This window comes from Ips typographus, linkage group LG9, assembly GCF_016097725.1.
Source record: "Ips typographus isolate SLU linkage group LG9, UJ_Ityp_2.0, whole genome shotgun sequence".
In the NCBI taxonomy this organism is placed as follows: domain Eukaryota; kingdom Metazoa; phylum Arthropoda; class Insecta; order Coleoptera; family Curculionidae; genus Ips; species Ips typographus.
The window spans coordinates 9,083,064-9,103,538 of NC_138430.1; the positions used below are offsets into that span (position 1 = coordinate 9,083,064).

General features: G+C 34.9%; 1 protein-coding gene across 1 annotated transcript in view; it reads right to left on the minus strand.

Moving 5' to 3' along the window:
- The window catches only part of wb (wing blister), a 104,370-nt gene that overhangs the window by 32,769 nt on the left and 51,126 nt on the right, over window positions 1–20,475 (minus strand). Inside the window, 11 exon segments of the mRNA XM_081986234.1 lie at window positions 11,345–11,522; window positions 11,577–11,865; window positions 11,915–12,152; window positions 14,087–14,224; window positions 14,287–14,400; window positions 14,454–14,931; window positions 14,987–15,127; window positions 15,179–15,343; window positions 15,396–15,491; window positions 15,493–15,534; window positions 16,386–16,622. Of these exon segments, the coding sequence (XP_081842360.1) occupies window positions 11,345–11,522; window positions 11,577–11,865; window positions 11,915–12,152; window positions 14,087–14,224; window positions 14,287–14,400; window positions 14,454–14,931; window positions 14,987–15,127; window positions 15,179–15,343; window positions 15,396–15,491; window positions 15,493–15,534; window positions 16,386–16,622 (2,116 nt within the window).

Genomic DNA, 20,475 nt, shown 5'->3' on the forward strand with positions numbered 1-20,475 from the left:
TGTGAATAAATAAGTGAGGCTCTAATTGCCCGAGAAGAAAAAAAAGCTAAACAAGGACCAATTTAGCAGCATGCCAACCAAGATGCGGTTATTTTTGCTTCTGTTTTGCGGATGTCTTGTTGATTTGATTTTTAATGGTTGGTCGTTAAAAATCAGGTAATCAAAAGGATCGTTAATTGATTCTAATTGAAATTTCCCAAAAATTTATTCGAGCTTTTGTTTGACCCAAATTATAGCACAGACAAAATTTTTACTATTTTGGAAGGCTGTAGGTTGATGTTAAGACTAAACGGTTTGTATGTTCCTATTTTACTTTTCTAACTTTTATGAGTGCTTTTTGGATTTTTGAAAGTATGTCAATTTTGACAGGTTTTAGGGGGTGACACAGTAAACACCCTCGTTTTTCAAACGCAGCAGAATCCTGGACCTTAAAAGCCACAGACATCTCCAAGTTGGATGCGTTTGAGATGTGGGTCTGGAGAAGACTACTGAGGATTCCCTGGACAGACCGCAGAACTAACGTATCCATACTCGAAGAACTTAACATCCAAGTCAGATTGTCAACTAAAATCAAACAACTGATTCTCATGTCAGCAGGAGGAAAGATGACAATCTCGAAAAACTTATGGTCCAAGGGAAGGTAGAGGGAAAGCGACCTAGAGGACGTTCTCCAAAACGATGGCTGGACCAGGTGAAGTAGTTTAAAGGAAAATCTTTCCAGGACAGCATTAGAAGCACGTCGGATAGAGAGGAATGGCGGGAAACTGCTAACGACTAGAGAGAGTGGTCAAACGGTACAACTTAGAGTCGTCCACTCAACGTCACGTGATAGGCTCATTCATGTTTATACTGAATGTTGCAAATAAGCGAGTTATAGTGAACGAACCTCAAAATGAACTTTGCTGAGACTGTCTCAGTTTTTATTGATTTGGCTAGGGCAATTTTAAAGGAATTCTAGAGAATTTAGAAAACTTTTAGAAGTGACTGGTAGTTTTTTGGAGGTTTTCAGAGATATTTAGAGGCCTCTAGCTTTGCCAGAATGGTTTTAGAGTCTTCTGAAAAGTTTTAAAACATCTTGGGTTATTTAGGACACTTTTAGAAGTATTTGGTAGATTTCAGGACGTTTTCAGTGGTAGTTAGAGCCTCTGGGGTTGCCAAAATGGTTTTAGAGACCTCTGCCAATTTTAAAAGGACTCTAGAAGGTTTAGAACACCTGCAGACGCTTCTGGTAATTTAAAAATAAAATATTTGAAGGTTTAGGACATTTGTAGAGGTCTCTGGTAGTTTTTTGGAGGTTTTCAGAGATATTTAAAGGCCTCTACCATTGCCAGAATGGTTTTAGAGGCTTCTGAAAAGTTTTAAAACTTCTTGGGACGTTTAGGACACTTTTAGAGGTCTTTAGTAGTTTTCAATAGTATTTAGAGGCTTCTGCCTGCCAAAGCTGCTGAGCTTTGTGATAATTTTTGCTCAAATGACTAAATATTTGTAGAATCCATTTTTTTCCTGAAAGAATTTTGAATTGCAATTTCTAAGTTTCAAATTTAGGTGAAATATTCTGTCTACTGACGTGTAGGAACAATAACTAACGTATTAAGTTCTTTCTTAACTGAAGACAAAATTGATTATCTTCTAAAGTAATTTTTTCGCTTTTTAAGTCTTGTGTATATGGATTTGTGTACGGGAGATTACTCTTTTCGATGCGGGTGAATTGGGAGTCACGATTTTTCATAACGAGGTGTCGGTATTTTTTGAAATTAATTAGTTTTAATCCGATACTGCCTTCGGTCCGTCGCCACATCTTTCAGTTTCGCTTACCTTCGTTATATTTAATTAATAAAACGACTTAAAAATCCAACGGATTAATGAGCGATCAGCACTGATGTCGGTATAGTCATATGACGAAAAGTAAAGAGCAGACGCTCAATTTTCTTCTCGTACATTTTAATAGAAAATTGACTCATACTAATTAACTAAAATTCAGACAGAACATAAACAAATTGTAGTAAATTTAGTTGTGATCTAATTTGACCTAAATTTAAACTTAACCTACAGAGATAAAACAATTTCTAGTTCGCAAAGTAAAATGACCGTTTGTCGGCTAATAGTGAATGATTTATCAAAGATTCATTCATAAGTGTATTTATTTATATAAATGGCCTTGCATGCAATCAAACCCATTACTAAATGAATATTAGCTAATTTCAATATCTCTTTTAATATTTTGTATCCACATCATTGCGAAATACGCACTTTATCGATTTAGTCCATAGATTAATCAATGTGTAATGCGTGAAGTGCATTTGATATGAAAAATTCAAGGTTTTTTAGTAAATTCTTTGTTTTGGACGATAATTAAGGCACTCTGATATTTAGCATATTTTGATTAAAACTACATACAATACAATTATTATTCAAAAGATAACGCGATAATAATAACCAGAAGTTTTATTGTTTTATGAAAAATTTGATGAATCACTGGATTTTATGAAATTTTTTAAATTGGGGGTTAGACAAAAAGGTCCTGCACATTTACATCCCAAGAAATGAATATTCCTGATACTTTTTTCAATTAACAAAAGTCGAGTTTACCAAGTAGTAAAACCAACAAATCACTGGAAAATTGCACCTAACTTCACTTTTTTTTCGAACTGTAACTAAATTTTCGCGTATTTTCGTTAGCCGGTAAAACCCGACCAAGTTAAAGTATGTGGTGCTCACGCATACACGAATTCGATGCGACTGAGCGCGTGCCACTTTCCTGTTATCTTCGACGGTTCCTGTGGCTTCAGGCAGCAGGAGAAGAGGTACTTTCAGGTGCTTTATGAGCAGGAAAAGCTCGGTGTAAAATTACCTGAAGGGAGTACTCGAAATAGTACGTTTAGTTCTCGAGAAGTTTGTAAATTTATAGTTCAGTAAACGTACAACTTCCAGTTTTTAAATTCAATTAGATTATCTAATACAATCTTGTACTGGATGAAATTTTCTAGAACTTTTCATTTACACTTTTTTGTTGCTCATCAAATAAGAGAAAATGGAGGTAGTTTTAAAAAAGCAGTTTGGTGTATCCTGTCACTTTTTGCCTTGTACCTCCCTTAAGGGCAAAAATACCTTAGACAGTGAGTAAAACTCTATGTTATAATTGAAATTCTGTCAATAATCACTTACCCACGACCGAACTACGTCAATCATTCCCAGAGTAATTACTGGTTACTTTCAAATAATACAATATAAATAGCTTAAAAATAGTTAGTTGGCAATTGCAATAAAACATAAACTAACACAGTAATTATAGTGATTGAAAAGTCACGCAACAAAGAGTTCAGAGATGTAAAAGCGGTAATTTTCGAGTTGAAAAATTTCCATTTCTGGAAATTTACCGGAAAATTACTTCATGCTTAAATGAAAATTTTCTTTGATAGGGAAAACAACTGTAAAACTTGTCATTGTTATTATCAAACTTATCATGCATTCTAATGAAATAAGTTAAGACATTTAACCGCCATTTGCACCGTCGTATTTAAAAATTGCTAAAAATTGCTTTTCGTAAAAAAACCATATTTTTCGACACACGTTGTTTTGACCCTAAAATACTCCCTTATTTGACAAGTTAGGTCAAAATGTCATAGAAAACAAAAGATAGAGCAGATTTCAAGCTTCCTAAAAATATCCCCACATGAGTTGATTGATAACACCGTTTAGCCGCTAGAGGGCGTCAAATTTCCTTTACCATAATATCACATATTGTATTGTAAATATTTTTTTGTCAGATTTCATGTATCTCTTAATCCGGCCGAATTCCTGGCAAAGAAATGGTTAAAATGTTTATTTTTTTAATTTTAGGTCTAACTCTGTTAGTTTTTGAGATATCAAAAAACCAACTGCACCAGCGTCTTTTCCGGGAAATTTTAACATAAAATGACACCGAGACGTCAACTGTATCTTGACAAATAAAAAAGTTGTATTTTTTGACAGTTCCAGGCCGCCATTTTGAATTTTCTGTCAAAATATTGACATGCACCTCATTTTAAAGGAAATTTCACGTAGTTTCAAGAAATGACACACAAAATGACGTCCCAGGCCGCCATTTTGAATTTTCTGTCAAAATATTGACTTGCACCTCATTTTAAAGGAAATTTTACGTAGTGTTAAGAAATAACTGACAAAATGGCGTCCCAGGCCGCCATTTTGAATTTTCTGTCAAAATATTGACTTGCACCTCATTTTAAAGGAAATTTCACGTAGTTTCAAGAAATGACAGACAAAATGACGTCCCAGGCCGCCATTTTGAATTTTCTGTCAAAATATTGACTTGCACCTCATTTTAAAGGAAATTTCACGTAGTTTCAACAAATGACACACAAAATGACGTCCCAGGCCGCCATTTTGAATTTTCTGTCAAAATATTGACTTGCACCTCATTGTAAAGGAAATTTCACGTAGTTTCAAGAAATTACAGAAAAAATGACGTTCCAGGTCGCCATTTTAAATTTTCTGTCAAAATATTGACTTGCACCTCATTTTAAAGAAAATTTCAGGTAGTTTCAAGAAATTACAGACAAAATGGCTTTCCAGGCCGCCATTTTGAATTTTTTATCAAAATATAGACGCACCTCATTTTAAAGGAAATTTCACGTAGTTTCAATAAATGACAGACAAAATGACGTCCCAGGCCGCCATTTTGAATTTTCTGTCAAAATATTGACTTGCACCCCATTTTAAAGGAAATTTCACGTAGTTTCAAGAAATGACAGACAAAATGACGTCCCAGGCCGCTATTTTGGGGCTATCACGTGACGTTGAGCGGGCACGGCTAAAATGTCCCGTTTAGCCGCTAAAGGGCGTCAAAGTTGTCTCTCGTTTTTTGCAGTTTTTGCTCAATATCTTAGGAATGTTTCAATTTTTGCGAAAAATTACCGAAAATTGTAAAAATTTCCATGAATTTTATTTTCCGGAAATTTTACATCCCTGGTTCAAATGGGTTAGTGTTGTTACATTTCATGAAGAATAAAACTCTTAAACTTATTTAGTAGTAATATGATGATAAACATATTTCAGTGAAGAAAAGTTTATTTACACAAACAAACCAGTTAACTTGAGTTTGTCTATCATTTAAGTTTCTCTCCAGCAAGTAGTAATATGCAATTTTAGCATCAAAATTTTCTGCTTCAAAATTGCTGTGAAGAATTAACTTATCAGACAAATTTTAGGTTAATAAGCGTGCATAGATAACAAGGCAAACATTTTAGTATTTTAGTTTTACAACTTTTTTATTGCGTGTGACTAAGAAACTTGAGATGTTGGCCATACAAACACGAAACACCGATCGTGACTAGTTTTAAATGTCCATTCGTGGAAAATACACACTCAGTAACGGAAATATGCTGGGTTGAAGAAAAATTTGAATACGATTCCGTTCGATTCATTTCCATAGTTGTAGTGTTTGTTGTCCGAAATCATTTTTCTTTAAAAATCTCAAAAAACCAAAAATTGAAGATAAAACGACAGAAAAAGATCTTCAAAATTACTCAATCAACAAGAAAATAATATCGAAGAAAACAGAAAGATGATGATTGGTTAGAACCACTGAAACTTTAAAGACGGAAAAAAGACTTTGCAAACATCCTGTATACCATCTGCGTGGTAAAATTATAAAACGATTCAAACGATAGATCATCTATAAGAATAGTTAAGCCGAGAATCCTGGTAAATATCTCAGAAAGTCTCCGTGTGGCCAATTATCCAAACCAAACACCCCGATTATCGTTTAGATGCAGATTAAGTTTCTTTGCCACTGGGATCTTTACCAGTCTCGAACATTTTACGATTACATTCAAAACTAAATATAAAACAATCCCATTACAAGCACCCAAACGGGTGTAATGTGGGCCGTGTCTAGAGGTTTTACAAGCATTCGGGCCGCTTAGTTAGCAATCTTATTTTTCTTAAACGGTCAAGTGGATTCGCTCATCAAAATCTTTATGACCGTATCAGAAATAGACAGCTTCTGATGGATATTGACTTTCAAAGTTTATTGCTTCTGGCGGGTAAACTAACACTGAGAGTTCGAACGCTAATTGGAAATTTTACATTCGCTCAAGGCTATCTTTGAAATTTGGTATAAAATTGCCCATGATAAAACTGGGACTAAAAGGTTTTATTTTTTCGTGTTAGGAATGTGTGATTATTGTCACGATGTACTGCGTAAGCATTAGGAATGATTTCATTAGAGTAGTACACTACTGATGTGACAAACTTTTGACTTTATTTTGTCATGTGAGGTTTAAACCATTATCTACATATACAAATCTACTTCCACCTTCTTGATGATGAGTGAATTAATTAAGAACTGTTGAATAATCATCCATCACTTCAAATGCTACCAAAATGTAAAAGGAAGCTGAGAAGCACGTACAACGTTTATTATTGTTTTTGCCAGTTCTGTTATAAACAGGAATTTCAAGCTTTGATAAGTGACTTGAAGAGTAAAAAGGATTAAGCCAGTTAGTTTACTTAGTGAATTAGGCCATCCAGGCTTGTTTTAGAAATGTAAATATTTTGGTTAAAACCACGCAGTAGCGCTAATATTTTAATAATTTAATTACCGCAAGAGACTTCCTAACTAACTGGGAGAGCAAATTAGAATCTAAACTTTATAAACGCAATAACAAAACTATTAGAATATTCTCCTTATACTCTATGGCTTATTTATACTAATTTGAAAGCCACTTAAATAACTTTGATAACTAGCTGCAAATGTGTTTATTTCTGTCATTTAAGACCTTAAATGCAACCAAAACTAATTACCATAAATATCTGATAGCCGTAAGGCCCTGTTTTCAATTAATTTCAATTCCAAACCTATCTAAGCAGATTGTTAGTTAATTAGTTGTGAAGAATTTTTCTTTTCCTGTTTGCGTTATTTAATATAGCAGATGCGCATTATCATTAAACTTTTTTTTATAGACTTCTAATATAGTCTATTTTTGAAAAGTATATTTTACCTTTATTGTGTCGTTAATTTTAACACTTTAGCTTTGTAGTACGGAAAAATGTTAGTTAATTTTGAAACTAACTAACTATAGTTTATGGTAGTGACATAAAACTTGATTTCTTTTAGTCTAATTTAATTTCAGCCACGACAAACACAATAATTAATTTCAAATTACGATTTAATGACAGGAACCGTCACTCATCACTATCACGGTTCTGTTCCTAAATATGGTGCGGATCTGTGTGCAAACAGTTTATTATTACGGTAAACCTTATACACAAAGTTCGAAGGTACAGAAGCAGACGTGCACGTTAAATCCGTTAATGTATGTTTTACGCTATACCGGTTGTCGCAATTACAATTTTGATTTGCCGTAATTTCACTTAAAGATAGTCTCAGAATGCGCGTTTTAACGGCAATATTATATTCCTTGGAGGCTATCGGGAAAAATTGTATAGATTTGCTCGCGTATGCACGCCATTTAGTGAAATTAACTGAAATTCTGATCTTTATTATTACAGGAATTTGTTTATGTTTTTACAGTTTAAGTGTTGGTATTTCCTTAAGTTTACATGTGCAGTGTATTTGCATAAATGACACCACTCTGTTGGTGGTTTTGTGAGCTTCCTAAAAATATTCCCACATGAGTTGATTGATAACACCGTTTAGCCGCTAGAGGGCGTCAAATTTCCTTTACCATAATATCACATATTGTATTGTAAATATTTTTTAGTCAGATTTCATGTATCTCTTAATCCGGCCGAGTTCCTGGCAAAGAAATGGTTAAAATGTTAAATTTTAGATCTAACTCTGTTAGTTTTTGAGATATCAAAAAACCGACTGCAAAAGCGTCTTTTCCGGGAAATTTTAACATAAAATGACACCGAGACGTCAACTATAACTTGACAAATAAAAAAGTTGTATTTTTTTATGGTTCCAGGCCGCCATTTTGAATTTTCTGTCAAAATATTGACTTGCACCTCATTTTGAAGTATAAATAGGCCCTTTGCTGTGCATTGGAACCCTCCTGGAGTAAAATAAAAAATTGCCAAAATTGCAAAATAAACATTTTTCAATTTTTGAATGATTGTAACTTTTTTATTTGAACTCTTATAGATTTCGCTAAAACGCCATTAGAAAGAGGATAAAAAATACTACAAAATGAGCCAAAACGGGCCTCTCTAGCTCTTCACGTTATCGAGATATTGATATTCAAAAATTAATAAAAAAAGGCCCTTAATAATATTTTAGTCAGATTTCATGTATTTCTTAATCCGGCGGAGTTCTTGGCAAAGAAATAGTTAAAATGTTACATTTTAGGTCCAGCTGGTCTAACTCTGTTAGTTTTTGGGATATCAAAAAACCGACTGCACCAGCGTCTTTTCCGGGAAATTTTAACATAAAATGACACCGAGACGTCAACTGTAACTTGACAAATAAAAAAGTTGTATTTTTTTATAGTTCCAGGCCGTTGTTTTGAATTTTCTGTCAAAATATTGACTTGCACCTCATTTTAAAGGAAATTTCACGGAGTTTCAAGAAATGACTAACAAAATGGCGTCCCAGGCCGCCATTTTGAATTTTCTGTCAAAATATTGACATACACCTCATTTTACAAGGAATTTCACGGAGTTTCAAGAAATGACTAACAAAATGGCGTCCCAGGCCGCCATTTTGAATTTTCTGTCAAAATATTGACATACACCTCATTTTACAAGGAATTTCACGGAGTTTCAAGAAATGACTAACAAAATGGCGTCCCAGGCCGCCATTTTGAATTTTCTGTCAAAATATTGACTTGCACCTCATTTTAAAGGAAATTTCACGTAGCTTCAAGAAATGACAGACAAAATGGCTTTCCAGGCCGCCATTTTGAATTTTCTGTCAAAATATTGACTTGCACCTCATTTTAAAGGAAATTTCACGTAGTTTCAAGAAATGACAGACAAAATGGCTTTCCAGGCCGCCATTTTGAATTTTTTGTCAAAATATTGACATACACCTCATTTTACAAGGAATTTCACGGAGTTTCAAGAAATGACTAACAAAATGGCGTCCCAGGCCGCCATTTTGAATTTTCTGTCAAAATATTGACTTGCACCTCATTTTAAAGGAAATTTCACGGAGTTTCAAGAAATGACTAACAAAATGGCGTCCCAGGCCGCCATTTTGAATTTTCTGTCAAAATATTGACTTGCACCTCATTTTAAAGGAAATTTCACGTAGTTTCAAGAAATGACTGACAAAATGGCGTTCCAGGCCGCCATTTTGAATTTTCTGTCAAAATATTGACTTGCACCTCATTTTAAAGGAAATTTCAAGTAGTTTCAAGAAATGAAAATCAATCAAGAACAGAAATTTGTTTATGTTTTTACAGTTTAAATGTTGGTATTTTCTTAAGTTAACATGTGCCGTGTATTTGCATAAATGACACATGATTTTAGTTCAAAAGTATCTAATTAAACGTCCACCCCTAATCAACTTCCTAAAAGCATATCAAACTACATTGACTCCATATGGTTTTGAAATCAAATTAATCTTTTGTCGGCACTTTTTCCTGCAATTTTTTTAGGACAAATCTTAACCTCCAGATGGCAGACACTCTAAAACCCCTACTTTAGCGACATATAGTTTCTGACCCACATTAAGTCAATTAACTGATAAGCACTGGACCAGTTTATGAACTGAGATTTGTAGAGCATTATCGCAAACCAGCTGGCATTGTGCACTTCAAAATAGGTCGCCGCTTCCTAAATTGATCTGTTATTCTTATGCGGCGTACAAATATTTAAATAACCAAAAAGCTACAAGACGTGATCGTAATGGTAACAGAAGACTTGCTAATGTTGTGGCGTTTGGCAATTGGCTTGTTTGCTCGGGATTTATGTACAATCCTGTATCCTGCACGTTCCCGATTTTTATTTCGACGGATATGATTATGGTAACCGAATATGTGAGGTGAATTTTTGAAAATATTTTCTCAGTTTGCTCGATTTTATCTCGGCTGAAATAGTAGTAATAATTGCTACTATACGGTCAATGAATGAACCCACAAGTTGCACATCACCTGAACCTGATGTGGGTTTAAACGAATATCAGTGGCGGAACCTGCTTGTTTTTTTTATGTTTTTCTTACCAAGTTAATTAATCAATTACCTATACTCGTTGAATTGCAACAGTTACATGAGATAGCGTCTCAATTTTCGTGGCAGTGAAATTAATATTTTTTGGTCGGCCACTGATGGCACTTTGTATGTTGATCAAAAGAGAAAGTATGTCTTGAAAATAAGGATTTTTTTTCAAGATAATAAAGAAAATTTATTTATTTAATTTATAGAAAAGGTACATTTTTGTAGGGATGTCAAGTGTTTACCATTATAATTAGTTTTAGTAGGATTGTATGTAGTTATTAAGAAGATTAACAGTATTACTTGATGAACTTCAAAGGAGGTGAAAAAGGTGGTACGTGGAGGTAGAAGGTGGGAAAAAAGGTTTTGTTTTTGGTTGTTGATTGTCAAGAAAAACTTTTAATAAGAGCTGGAAAGTCAGTTTTCTAAAAAATTCGAGCAAAAATCAGACCATTGAAGATCAGGGGATCTTAGAAAGCTTTTTCCTTCCGGAACGAAAGTTACTGGGTGTAATACCGAGTGCTACCAGCAATTGTACCGTCTAGTCCACGTTATGACATGGAGGAGATTGTGATAGAGGACCTATTCCAGAAGTGGTTTAATCGATAACCGAGGAGGCCTCCGGGCTGTTACCGAGATACAGCCTTTGCAGTTAAAAATCCACCTCAACGGAAAAGAAGAAGATTGGTCAACTGACGGTTTATTTTGGACAATTTGGACTCTTTGACGAAGAGTTGTAAGTAGTTTGTAATTTTTTGTATTAAAGACATTTGTAGTTTCATTGATATATTTAGAAGCAGGATTTTTAGGTAGAAAGTAAGTTATAATAGGTTTAGTTATTTACCTTAAAAATAACTTGACATCCCTATAATAGAATTTTTATTCAAGCTTATTTATTTAAATTTTCTTTATTTACTAGATTATTAGAATGAATGGTCAGGGTGAATCTGATGCCAGTTATGACGATATTATCATGCAACTAGGAGGTGAGGGAGATTTGAGTAAATCTCATCTTCAGAATGATAATAATCATGACAGTACTTAATATAGTGTGCAATGGCAATTCCTTGTTGACACTTCTACATTGTTGCTTACATGTCGTATATCAAAAAGATCTAATAGACCCTCACTTTAGGTACGTTCCTTCTAAGCTACTTTTCTTCAGAATTCTTACCAGTTATTCCTAACATTATACGAATACGACTATAAACAATAAAAATCTTACCTTGACAGCCATTTGTAGAGAAACCCCAGTGAAAATTTTGGCAAGTGTCGCATCGAAAACCATCCACTCCTGGTAGACAGTCGCAAATACCGGTATGGGTGTTGCATAGTCCAGATTTAGATCCGATTGAATTGCAAGAACATGGTGGACATAAAGCTGTCACATTTCCGTATCCAGCCTGTATAATACAAATTTTACACTACCGTTTTCTAAAAAGTACAGTTTATCGTACCTCACACTGGTCGCAGGTTCTTCCAACAAATCTCTCCCTACAAACGCATTGACCTGTTGTGGGATCGCATCTTTTAGATTCCGAACCAATTGGATCGCATTCGCAAGCTTTGCAGTTGGAAGTGGTCGGGTCTCCGTAGTGGTTTGCTTTGCATTTTTCACATTTCCAACCTTCAGTATTTCCTCTACAAGACAAACACTGTCCGGTCTTCCTATCACATGGTTTACAGTCGCACGGTTTACAACCGTTGCCAACTTCAAGGGGATCACCGTAAAAACCATGATCGCATCTGCATCACAAACATTTAGGTTATAGTAATCAATAGGGATTAAACTAACATTTCACAATGATCTCCAGTCCATCCAGTAGGACATTGGGTGCAAACGTAACCTCCCTGATTGCTTAAATTGAGATCATCCAGTTGACAGCCAGGACTAAAGTTATTTTCTGGGTTTTCGAGAGGACATGCACATTTTTTGCAATCATCAGATGTTCCTCTTAAAGGGTTACCGTAGTATCCTACAGCACATCGTTCGCATTTTTCTCCGATAGTATTGTGTTGGCAGAAACATTCACCTAAAATTGCAGTAAAAACTATAACAGTGATGTCCATACTATAGCTTATATCAGGATGATTAGTTCTCAAAATCACTTCAGTTCATTACTACTTTTTGAAATTTAATATCTCGGTGATTAGAGAGGCCAGTTTTGGCTCAATTTATTTCAAAAAAATTGAAAGAAGGGGGGTTGTAATAGGGGTCTTTTTTAACTACTTTTTACATAAAATTTTAAATCGCGGCCTGAAACGCCATTTTGGTTGTCATTTCTTGAAACTACAGAATATTTCCTTTAGAATGAGGTGCAAGTCAATATTTTGACAGAAAATTCAAAATTGCGGCCTGGAACGCCATTTTGTCAGTCATTTCTAGAAACTACGCAAAATTTCCTTTAAAATGAGGTGCAAGTCAATATTTTGACAGAAAATTCAAAATGGCGGCCTGGAACGCCATTTTGTCTGTCATTTCTTGAAACTACGTGAAATTTCTTTTAAAATGAGGTGCAAGTCAATATTTTGACAGAAAATTCAAAATGGCGGCCTAGAACTGTCAAAAAATACAACTTTTTTATTTGTCAAGATACAGTTGACGTCTCGGTGTCATTTTATGTTAAAATTTCCCGGAAAAGACGCTGGTGCAGTCGGTTTTTTGATATCTCAAAAACTAACAGAGTTAGACCTAAAATTAAAAAAATAAACATTTTAACCATTTCTTTGCCAGAAACTCGGCCGGATTAAGAGATACATGAAATCTGACTAAAAAATATAATATGTGATATTATGGTAAAGGCAATTTGATTGCCTCTAGCGGCCAAACGGTATGACCAATCAACTCATGTGGGGATATTTTTGGAAAGCTTGTAATCTGCACTATCTTTTATTTTCTATGACATTTTGACGTAACTTGTCAAGTAAGGGAGTAAATTAGGGTGAAAGCAGCGGGTGTCTAAAAATATGCGATTTTATGGTGAAGCAACTTTGACGCCCTCTAGCGGCTAAACGGTATGACCAATCAACTCATGCGGGGATATTTTTGAAAAGCTTGTAATCTGCACTATGTTTTGTTTTCTATGACATTTTGATGTATCTTGTCAAGTAAGGGAGTAAATTAGGGTGAAAGCAGCGGGTGTCTAAAAATATACGATTTTATGGTGAAGCAACTTTGATGCCCTCTAGCGGCTAAACGGTATGACCAATCAACTCATGCGGGGATATTTTTGAAAAGCTTGTAATCTGCACTATGTTTTGTTTTCTATGACATTTTGATGTATCTTGTCAAGTAAGGGAGTAAATTAGGGTGAAAGCAGCGGGTGTCTAAAAATATACGATTTTATGGTGAAGCAACTTTGATGCCCTCTAGCGGCTAAACGGTATGACCAATCAACTCATGCGGGGATATTTTTGAAAAGCTTGTAATCTGCACTATGTTTTGTTTTCTATGACATTTTGACGTATCTTGTCAAGTAAGGGAGTAAATTAGGGTGAAAGCAGCGGGTGTCTAAAAATATGCGATTTTATGGTGAAGCAACTTTGACGGGGTCTTTTTTTACTACTTTTTGAAATTCAATATCTCGGTAACATGAAGAGCTAAGGAGGCCGGTTTTGACTCATTTTGGAGTATTTTTTACCTCTTTCTAATGGCGTTTTAGTGAAATCTATAAGAGTTCAAATAAAAAAGTTACAATCATTCAAAAATTGGAAAAATGCCATTTTTGTAAAAAGTGCAGTTTTAGCAATTTTTTATTTAGTAGGGTTGTGTGCCCAATGCCACATGCAATCTTGTCTTGATGGCTTGGTGAACGGCTAAACCTTCTTCTTTCCTACAATGTGTAGCAATAGTCAGAATCTCATAAGTTTATCCATATTTATTTTACTAGGTTACACGAATTTTGTGTAGTTTCAGTCATCATTAGACGTATATGACAATAACTGTTTGGCAACCAGTCTTTCTTACCAGTTAGGGCATTACAAGTCTCTGAGTGTCCATTACAGTCACATTTCGCACAGTAACCTTCCTCTATATCAGCTGAAGAATTTGTAATTATTCTTACATATCCAAAAGAACAGCTTTCACATGATAATCCTGTGTAACCTGAGATCAAAATTATTTTAATTTTTAATTAATTACATCCTGAATCCTAAAAAAAAACTTACCTGAAGGGCATGAACATTTTTCCACACTTCCTGTCTCGTAATCATATTGTTCGTTCCCATAACTCATAACAGCATTCTCTAGCAATGCTTCAATTTGATCAGTATGGAAACTTCCTAAAAAAAATTAAAGTCCAGCATTTCTAACAAAATTGGTTAGGGATTATTACCTCTTAGCAGTATGTACTTGATGTTGGTAAGAACACTCAAAAACTGCAGTCGAGTTACCGGACCATTATTGTAGTCACTTTTAGACATTCTGGTGGTAATATCTTTAATTTCGCTGGGTATTATATACCAACCAGTTTCGTTTAATGGGATTTCAAATGACATTCTTTGTGCACTGTATATGCCGTCCCCATAACCCATTTGTAATCCATTAGCTCCAACCAGAACAATATCTGGACCTATGGTGGGTTCTCCACTGGTATCACCACGCATAACCACCCATTGTACATTAAAAACAAACGTAGAACCATAACTTTCCAGTTTATTTCCACGATACTCATCAGGAGCTAACCAGTATAAGTTTTCCACTCCAGGAATTTCAAAATTACCCACCGAGAAAACACTAGTAAAACTTGTTACAGGAGTAATAAAGTTGGTAACTTTTAGGTCAGTTAGCAACCAGTTTTGAAGAGTTTTTACCTGTAAGTGGTTACTGTTATGGTTGTGGATAGTTTGAAAGTGTGTAAGTACTTACGGTTTTGGATCTAATGAGAGCAAGCTCACACAATGAAGTTACACCAGAGCAGAAACAAGCTAAACAGCCTTCTGGGTGTTTTTTGGACAGTCCAAAGTATCCAGGTTTGCATTTTTCGCAGTATTTTCCTTCCACATTAGCCTAAATCAAGCCAAAATTTCAGACTGAATTTATTATATCATAACCATATACCTTGCAAATACATTCACCTTCACAGTCTACAGATTCCAGGACACCATTAGGATCGCAAGGACATGACTCACAAAATGGATACCCCCTGTAACCTGGTGCACAACTGTCACATTTTGGTCCAGTGTATCCAGGTTTACAGTTGCAAGTTCCTGCAGCACTACCATACTAAAACGCTCAATCAATAACAGTTTAACGTCAATAAAATTAACAAAACAACCTGCAAGCACACTTCTTCAGATGTCCCAACATCGCTACATTCACATTTAATGCAAGGTCGGGGATCTTGGGGTGAAATCCCTAGGGGACGAAAAAAAACCGTTCAGACACTTCTCACAATTGATTCCCGTTGTAAAATCCTGGAACAGAATCAATCACACGTCAATTTAAATTAACTTTTTACGATGGGTTGTAGATGTCCATGTTCTATACCCCGTGGCGTTTTTATATTAACTAGAAATTCACGGAAGGGTCTCATTACCCTAAAACGCCACCATTACATGGGTTTTGCCCTTTGGGTTAACATTATGTATTCGACGTAGACCGAAACGGCTTTGCAGTTTTCGTTAATAATGCATAACGTTCGGTATAGAGAACTGTGTGAAATTGTATAACAGGCTCGTTGTTTTTCCTGTTTTATATGTATGTATGGAAAATTGCACATATTTGGGAGTTGTTAGTGTGGGAAATTAATTTAATGGTTAAAAGTGCTAATTGGAAAAGATATCCAGAAGCCATTTTTTATTTTATTAGTGTTTTCTTTAAGGTTAATAGCTATTTATGTAACCAGTTACAAAAAGATCGATTTTGTGTAACGAATGAATGTTTGTAGGGCGAGCGCAGCGAGGTCCTACAATTTGAATGAGTTACACAATAAGACATTTTCGAAACGTGTTGCATACATAATTTTTTCTAATTTTGACCAAAAAGCGGTAAAAACCATCTTTTAAAGTGATTTAACACAAATATTCACTTTCATAGCACCTTGTATAAACTGTGACAACGACATGTTATGATGGATGTCGCCCATATGTTTCTACGGAAATGCATAAAAACAGGGAGTGATGAAATGAACTTTTCACAACTACTTTCATAAAGTGATACTTTTCGTAACTAGTTACGAAAAGTAAAACGTTTTGTCACTCTAATCAGTTTTGAAAAGTGTCACTTTATATGCCAAAATTAGAAAAAATAAATTTAATTTACTTACTGAGCAATTTTCGCATACACCACCGCCCTCGTAAATACCATCAACGTTGAGACTTAGTCCGGCTCTGTCCACTTCCGCATCGTATCGACAACTTTGCGCATGTCCGTGACAGTTGCACGGCACGCACTTTTGCGCCCCCCTCGTCGATCCCGCGAACCACGGCCTTTGATTAAATAGAGGGCAGCACTTTTCGCAGTTTGAGCCGCAAGTGTTGTGCTGACATTTGCATTCCAAGTGCTGGAAAAATACTAGTCGATTATTTAACAGTAGACGATGACAATTAATCGATTAGTAGTGCTGTAAGAAGCATTTTACACACGTAATTCTAAAATGAGTGACGTATTACACTTTACCTACGACCAAGTGTAAGTCCTGACTCATATAATTTTTTTCATAGAAAAATATATTTTCAATATATTTATATTAATCATAGGAATTATGCTTCTAAAGAAAAAATAATGAAATAATAGTATATTATTAACCACGGCCTACACATATCTGTAGACAGATGACCTTATGACATACGGTCAATAAACCGTGTCTAAACCGTGGATAATATAGCGTTTTATCCACAATTTATCTGTCTCTGTCAAGTCAAATGTATTTCATATGTCTTAATAGACATTGGCTGATATACATCCAATAGCAAACAACCACTGTGCGTAAAGAGCGTAACTGAAAACTATGGGTAATTGGCTATTTACACTGAGGTCGTAGGTAAATATATTTGAATGATTGGGCTGGTAAAGGTAGGAAGATTGACAGGATTCCCACACGATAACTATCGGATAAGTCCAAATATGTATACGAGGCGCATTTCTGGGAACAACGTGACCAACACATTGGCGCATCGCTACTTTTGTATAGGGCCTTATACGGATCGTCTGACGACTGGACAACACCAAAACGGGGACACTTGATTGCCTTTTATCTTCGATTTTTCTTTGACAGGGTTTCGTTTAAGGAATTCACATTTTTGAAAAATAATGAACATTCCTGATTATAAAGGGACAGAGCTTAAAAGAACACTGTAGGTTATAGGAAATAAAATCCTGTAGATATTTGGTGCGATAACAAGACAGTTTATTCCAATTTGAAACTACAAAAGACGCAAAATATTTCAATAAGAAAACAAATGGGTTTTTCGCGTGTCACTCGAGATTGAAAATCTACCGGCACTGTTTTCAATCGTCGATCCACCTTATATTGGTTTTATTGCGACTCAAAACATTTTAGAACGATTCCCTATCCATAGATAATGATCGGGCTTTTAATGAAATTCCTCCCTTTTCAATTAAAATTCATATTTTATGAATGCCTAACTAATATCCACTCGAAAGACGAATTATCCGACAGTTCAAAGAAAAAGTACCCAGTCGGGGAACTTCCTAAGATATTTTCTAATGGCTTTTCGTCGCCGGATAATTAGTTTTTCCCATTATGTTTGAACGCAGGGAAAATGTTTTCTTCGATTAAATATCGACTTTGTTCGCTGTGAGTTTGAAGTTTAGACAAAAAAACGTCTAAAACGTTTTATTGGCCTTCAGTTTTAACAGTAATTTAGTTTATCACTTCCTAACCACACTAATGCCTAGTAAGTAAAACTTTTCCCAAGAAGATTAAGAAAGAAAGTTTGTCAAGACTGTTTTATTGTGTATGACACAACAGTTTCAGGGTCTCTCATATTCGTTTTAACTAGTGTTTCTGTGTTACTGTGTTTCTGACAGACAAATTTTTACACCGCTTTTTTGACTGACTGTACCAAATTTTGGAGTGTTTTTTCAAGTTATTGGATATGAAATTTAATGAGGATTTCAAAAATGTGCTTAAAACATTCATTTTCTTACTCCAAGTGGGTTTTACAGGCAATTTTGTCCCTGACTGTTCTTTCAAACTGTGTTTCTGACAGTTCAAACTTTGACACCGCTTTTCTCCCTGACTGTATCAAATTTTGGAGTGTTTTTTTAGGGTATTAGATAGGAAATTTAATGAGGATTCCAAAAATGTGATTAAAACAATCATTTTCTTACTCCAAGTGGGTTTTACAGTCAATTTTGTCTCTGATTGTTCTTTCAAAATTGTGTTTCTGGCAACTTTGACACCGCTTTTGTCCCTGACTGTACCAAATTTTGGAGGGTTTTTTTAGGGTATTAGATGGGAAATTTAATGCGGATTTCAAAAATGTGTTTAAAACATTCACTTTCTTACTCCAAGTGGGTTTTATAGGCGATTTTGTCCCTGACTGTTCTTTTAAATTGTGTTTCTGACAGTTCAAACTTTGATACCGCTTTTCTCCCAGACTGTACCAAATTTTGTGGTGTTTTTTCAGGTTATTGAACAGGAAATTTAATGCGGATTTCAAAAATGTGCTTAAAACATTCATTTTCTTACTCCAAGTGGGTTTTACAGGCAATTTTGTCCCTGACTGTTCTTTCAAACTGTGTTTCTGACAGTTCAAACTTTGACACCGCTTTTCTCCCTGACTGTATCAAATTTTGGAGTGTTTTTTTAGGGTATTAGATAGGAAATTTAATGAGGATTTCAAAAATGTGCTTAAAACAAACATTTTCTTACTCCAAGTGGGTTTTACATGCAATTTTGTCCCTGACTGTTCTTTCAAACTGTGTTTCTGACAGTTCAAACTTTGACACCGCTTTTCTCCCTGACTGTACCAAATTTTGGAGTGTTTTTTAGGGTATTAGATAGGAAATTTAATGAGGATTCCAAAAATGTGATTAAAACAATAATTTTCTTACTCCAAGTGGGTTTTACAGTCGATTTTGTCTCTGACTGTTCTTTCAAAATTGTGTTTCTGGCAACTTTGACACCGCTTTTGTCCCTGACTGTACCAAATTTTGGAGGGTTTTTTTAGGGTATTAGATAGGAAATTTAATGCGGATTTCAAAAATGTGCTTAAAACATTCATTTTCTTACTCCAAGTGGGTTTTATAGGCGATTTTGTCCCTGACTGTTCTTTTAAATTGTGTTTCTGACAGTTCAAACTTTGATACTGCTTTTCTCCCAGACTGTACCAAATTTTGTGGTGTTTTTTCAGGTTATTGAACAGGAAATTTAATGCGGATTTCAAAAATGTGCTTAAAACATTCATTTTCTTACTCCAAGTGGGTTTTACAGGCAATTTTGTCCCTGACTGTTCTTTCAAACTGTGTTTCTGACAGTTCAAACTTTGACACCGCTTTTCTCCCTGACTGTATCAAATTTTGGAGGGTTTTTTTAGGGTATTAGATAGGAAATTTAATGAGGATTTCAAAAATGTGCTTAAAACAAACATTTTCTTACTCCAAGTGGGTTTTACATGCAATTTTGTCCCTGACTGTTCTTTCAAACTGTGTTTCTGACAGTTCAAACTTTGACACCGCTTTTCTGTAAATTTTGGAGTGTTTTTTTAGGGTATTGAACAGGAAATTTAATGAGGATTCCAAAAATGTGCTTAAAATAATAATTTTCTTACTCCAAGTGGGTTTTAAGGGCAATTTTGTCCTTGTCTGTTCTTTAAACCGTACTCAAATTTCAGACCACAATTCCAACTGACTTTGAAATATTTGTTGCACCAAACCAGTTTTTCCTATATAACTTGAAAACGGTGAAAGTTACAAAAAAACTGTAAGAGATCAAAAAGGTTCCTAATCAACTTCTTAACCCAACACCGTAAGTTTGCAGGACAGTTTTTGCTTCTAGTATACAGGGTGTGCAAGAAAATTATGGTGGTTCACTTTTTTTTATCACCCTGTACGCATTTTTTAACATAGAATGTGTTACTCTACACCACTGGAAAAAAGAACTCAAAACGGTTCTTTTAAGTGGTTGAACTACCCTGAACTCCCAAAAATAACTGAGTTACAGGGTGTTGAAATTTCAAATCGCAATTTCAACTGATTTGAAATGTTTTTGCTGAATAATTCAGAAATGGTGACCAAAAATGTTTGTAAAAAACTGCTAAACTCAAAAAAAAAGTGATTCAGATTTATGACTTTTCAAATTAATGACAGCCATGACAGGAAAACGATATTTTTTAAGCAAATTTCAATTAGACCCATAATTTTACTGATCAAATTGGAATTTACTAGTA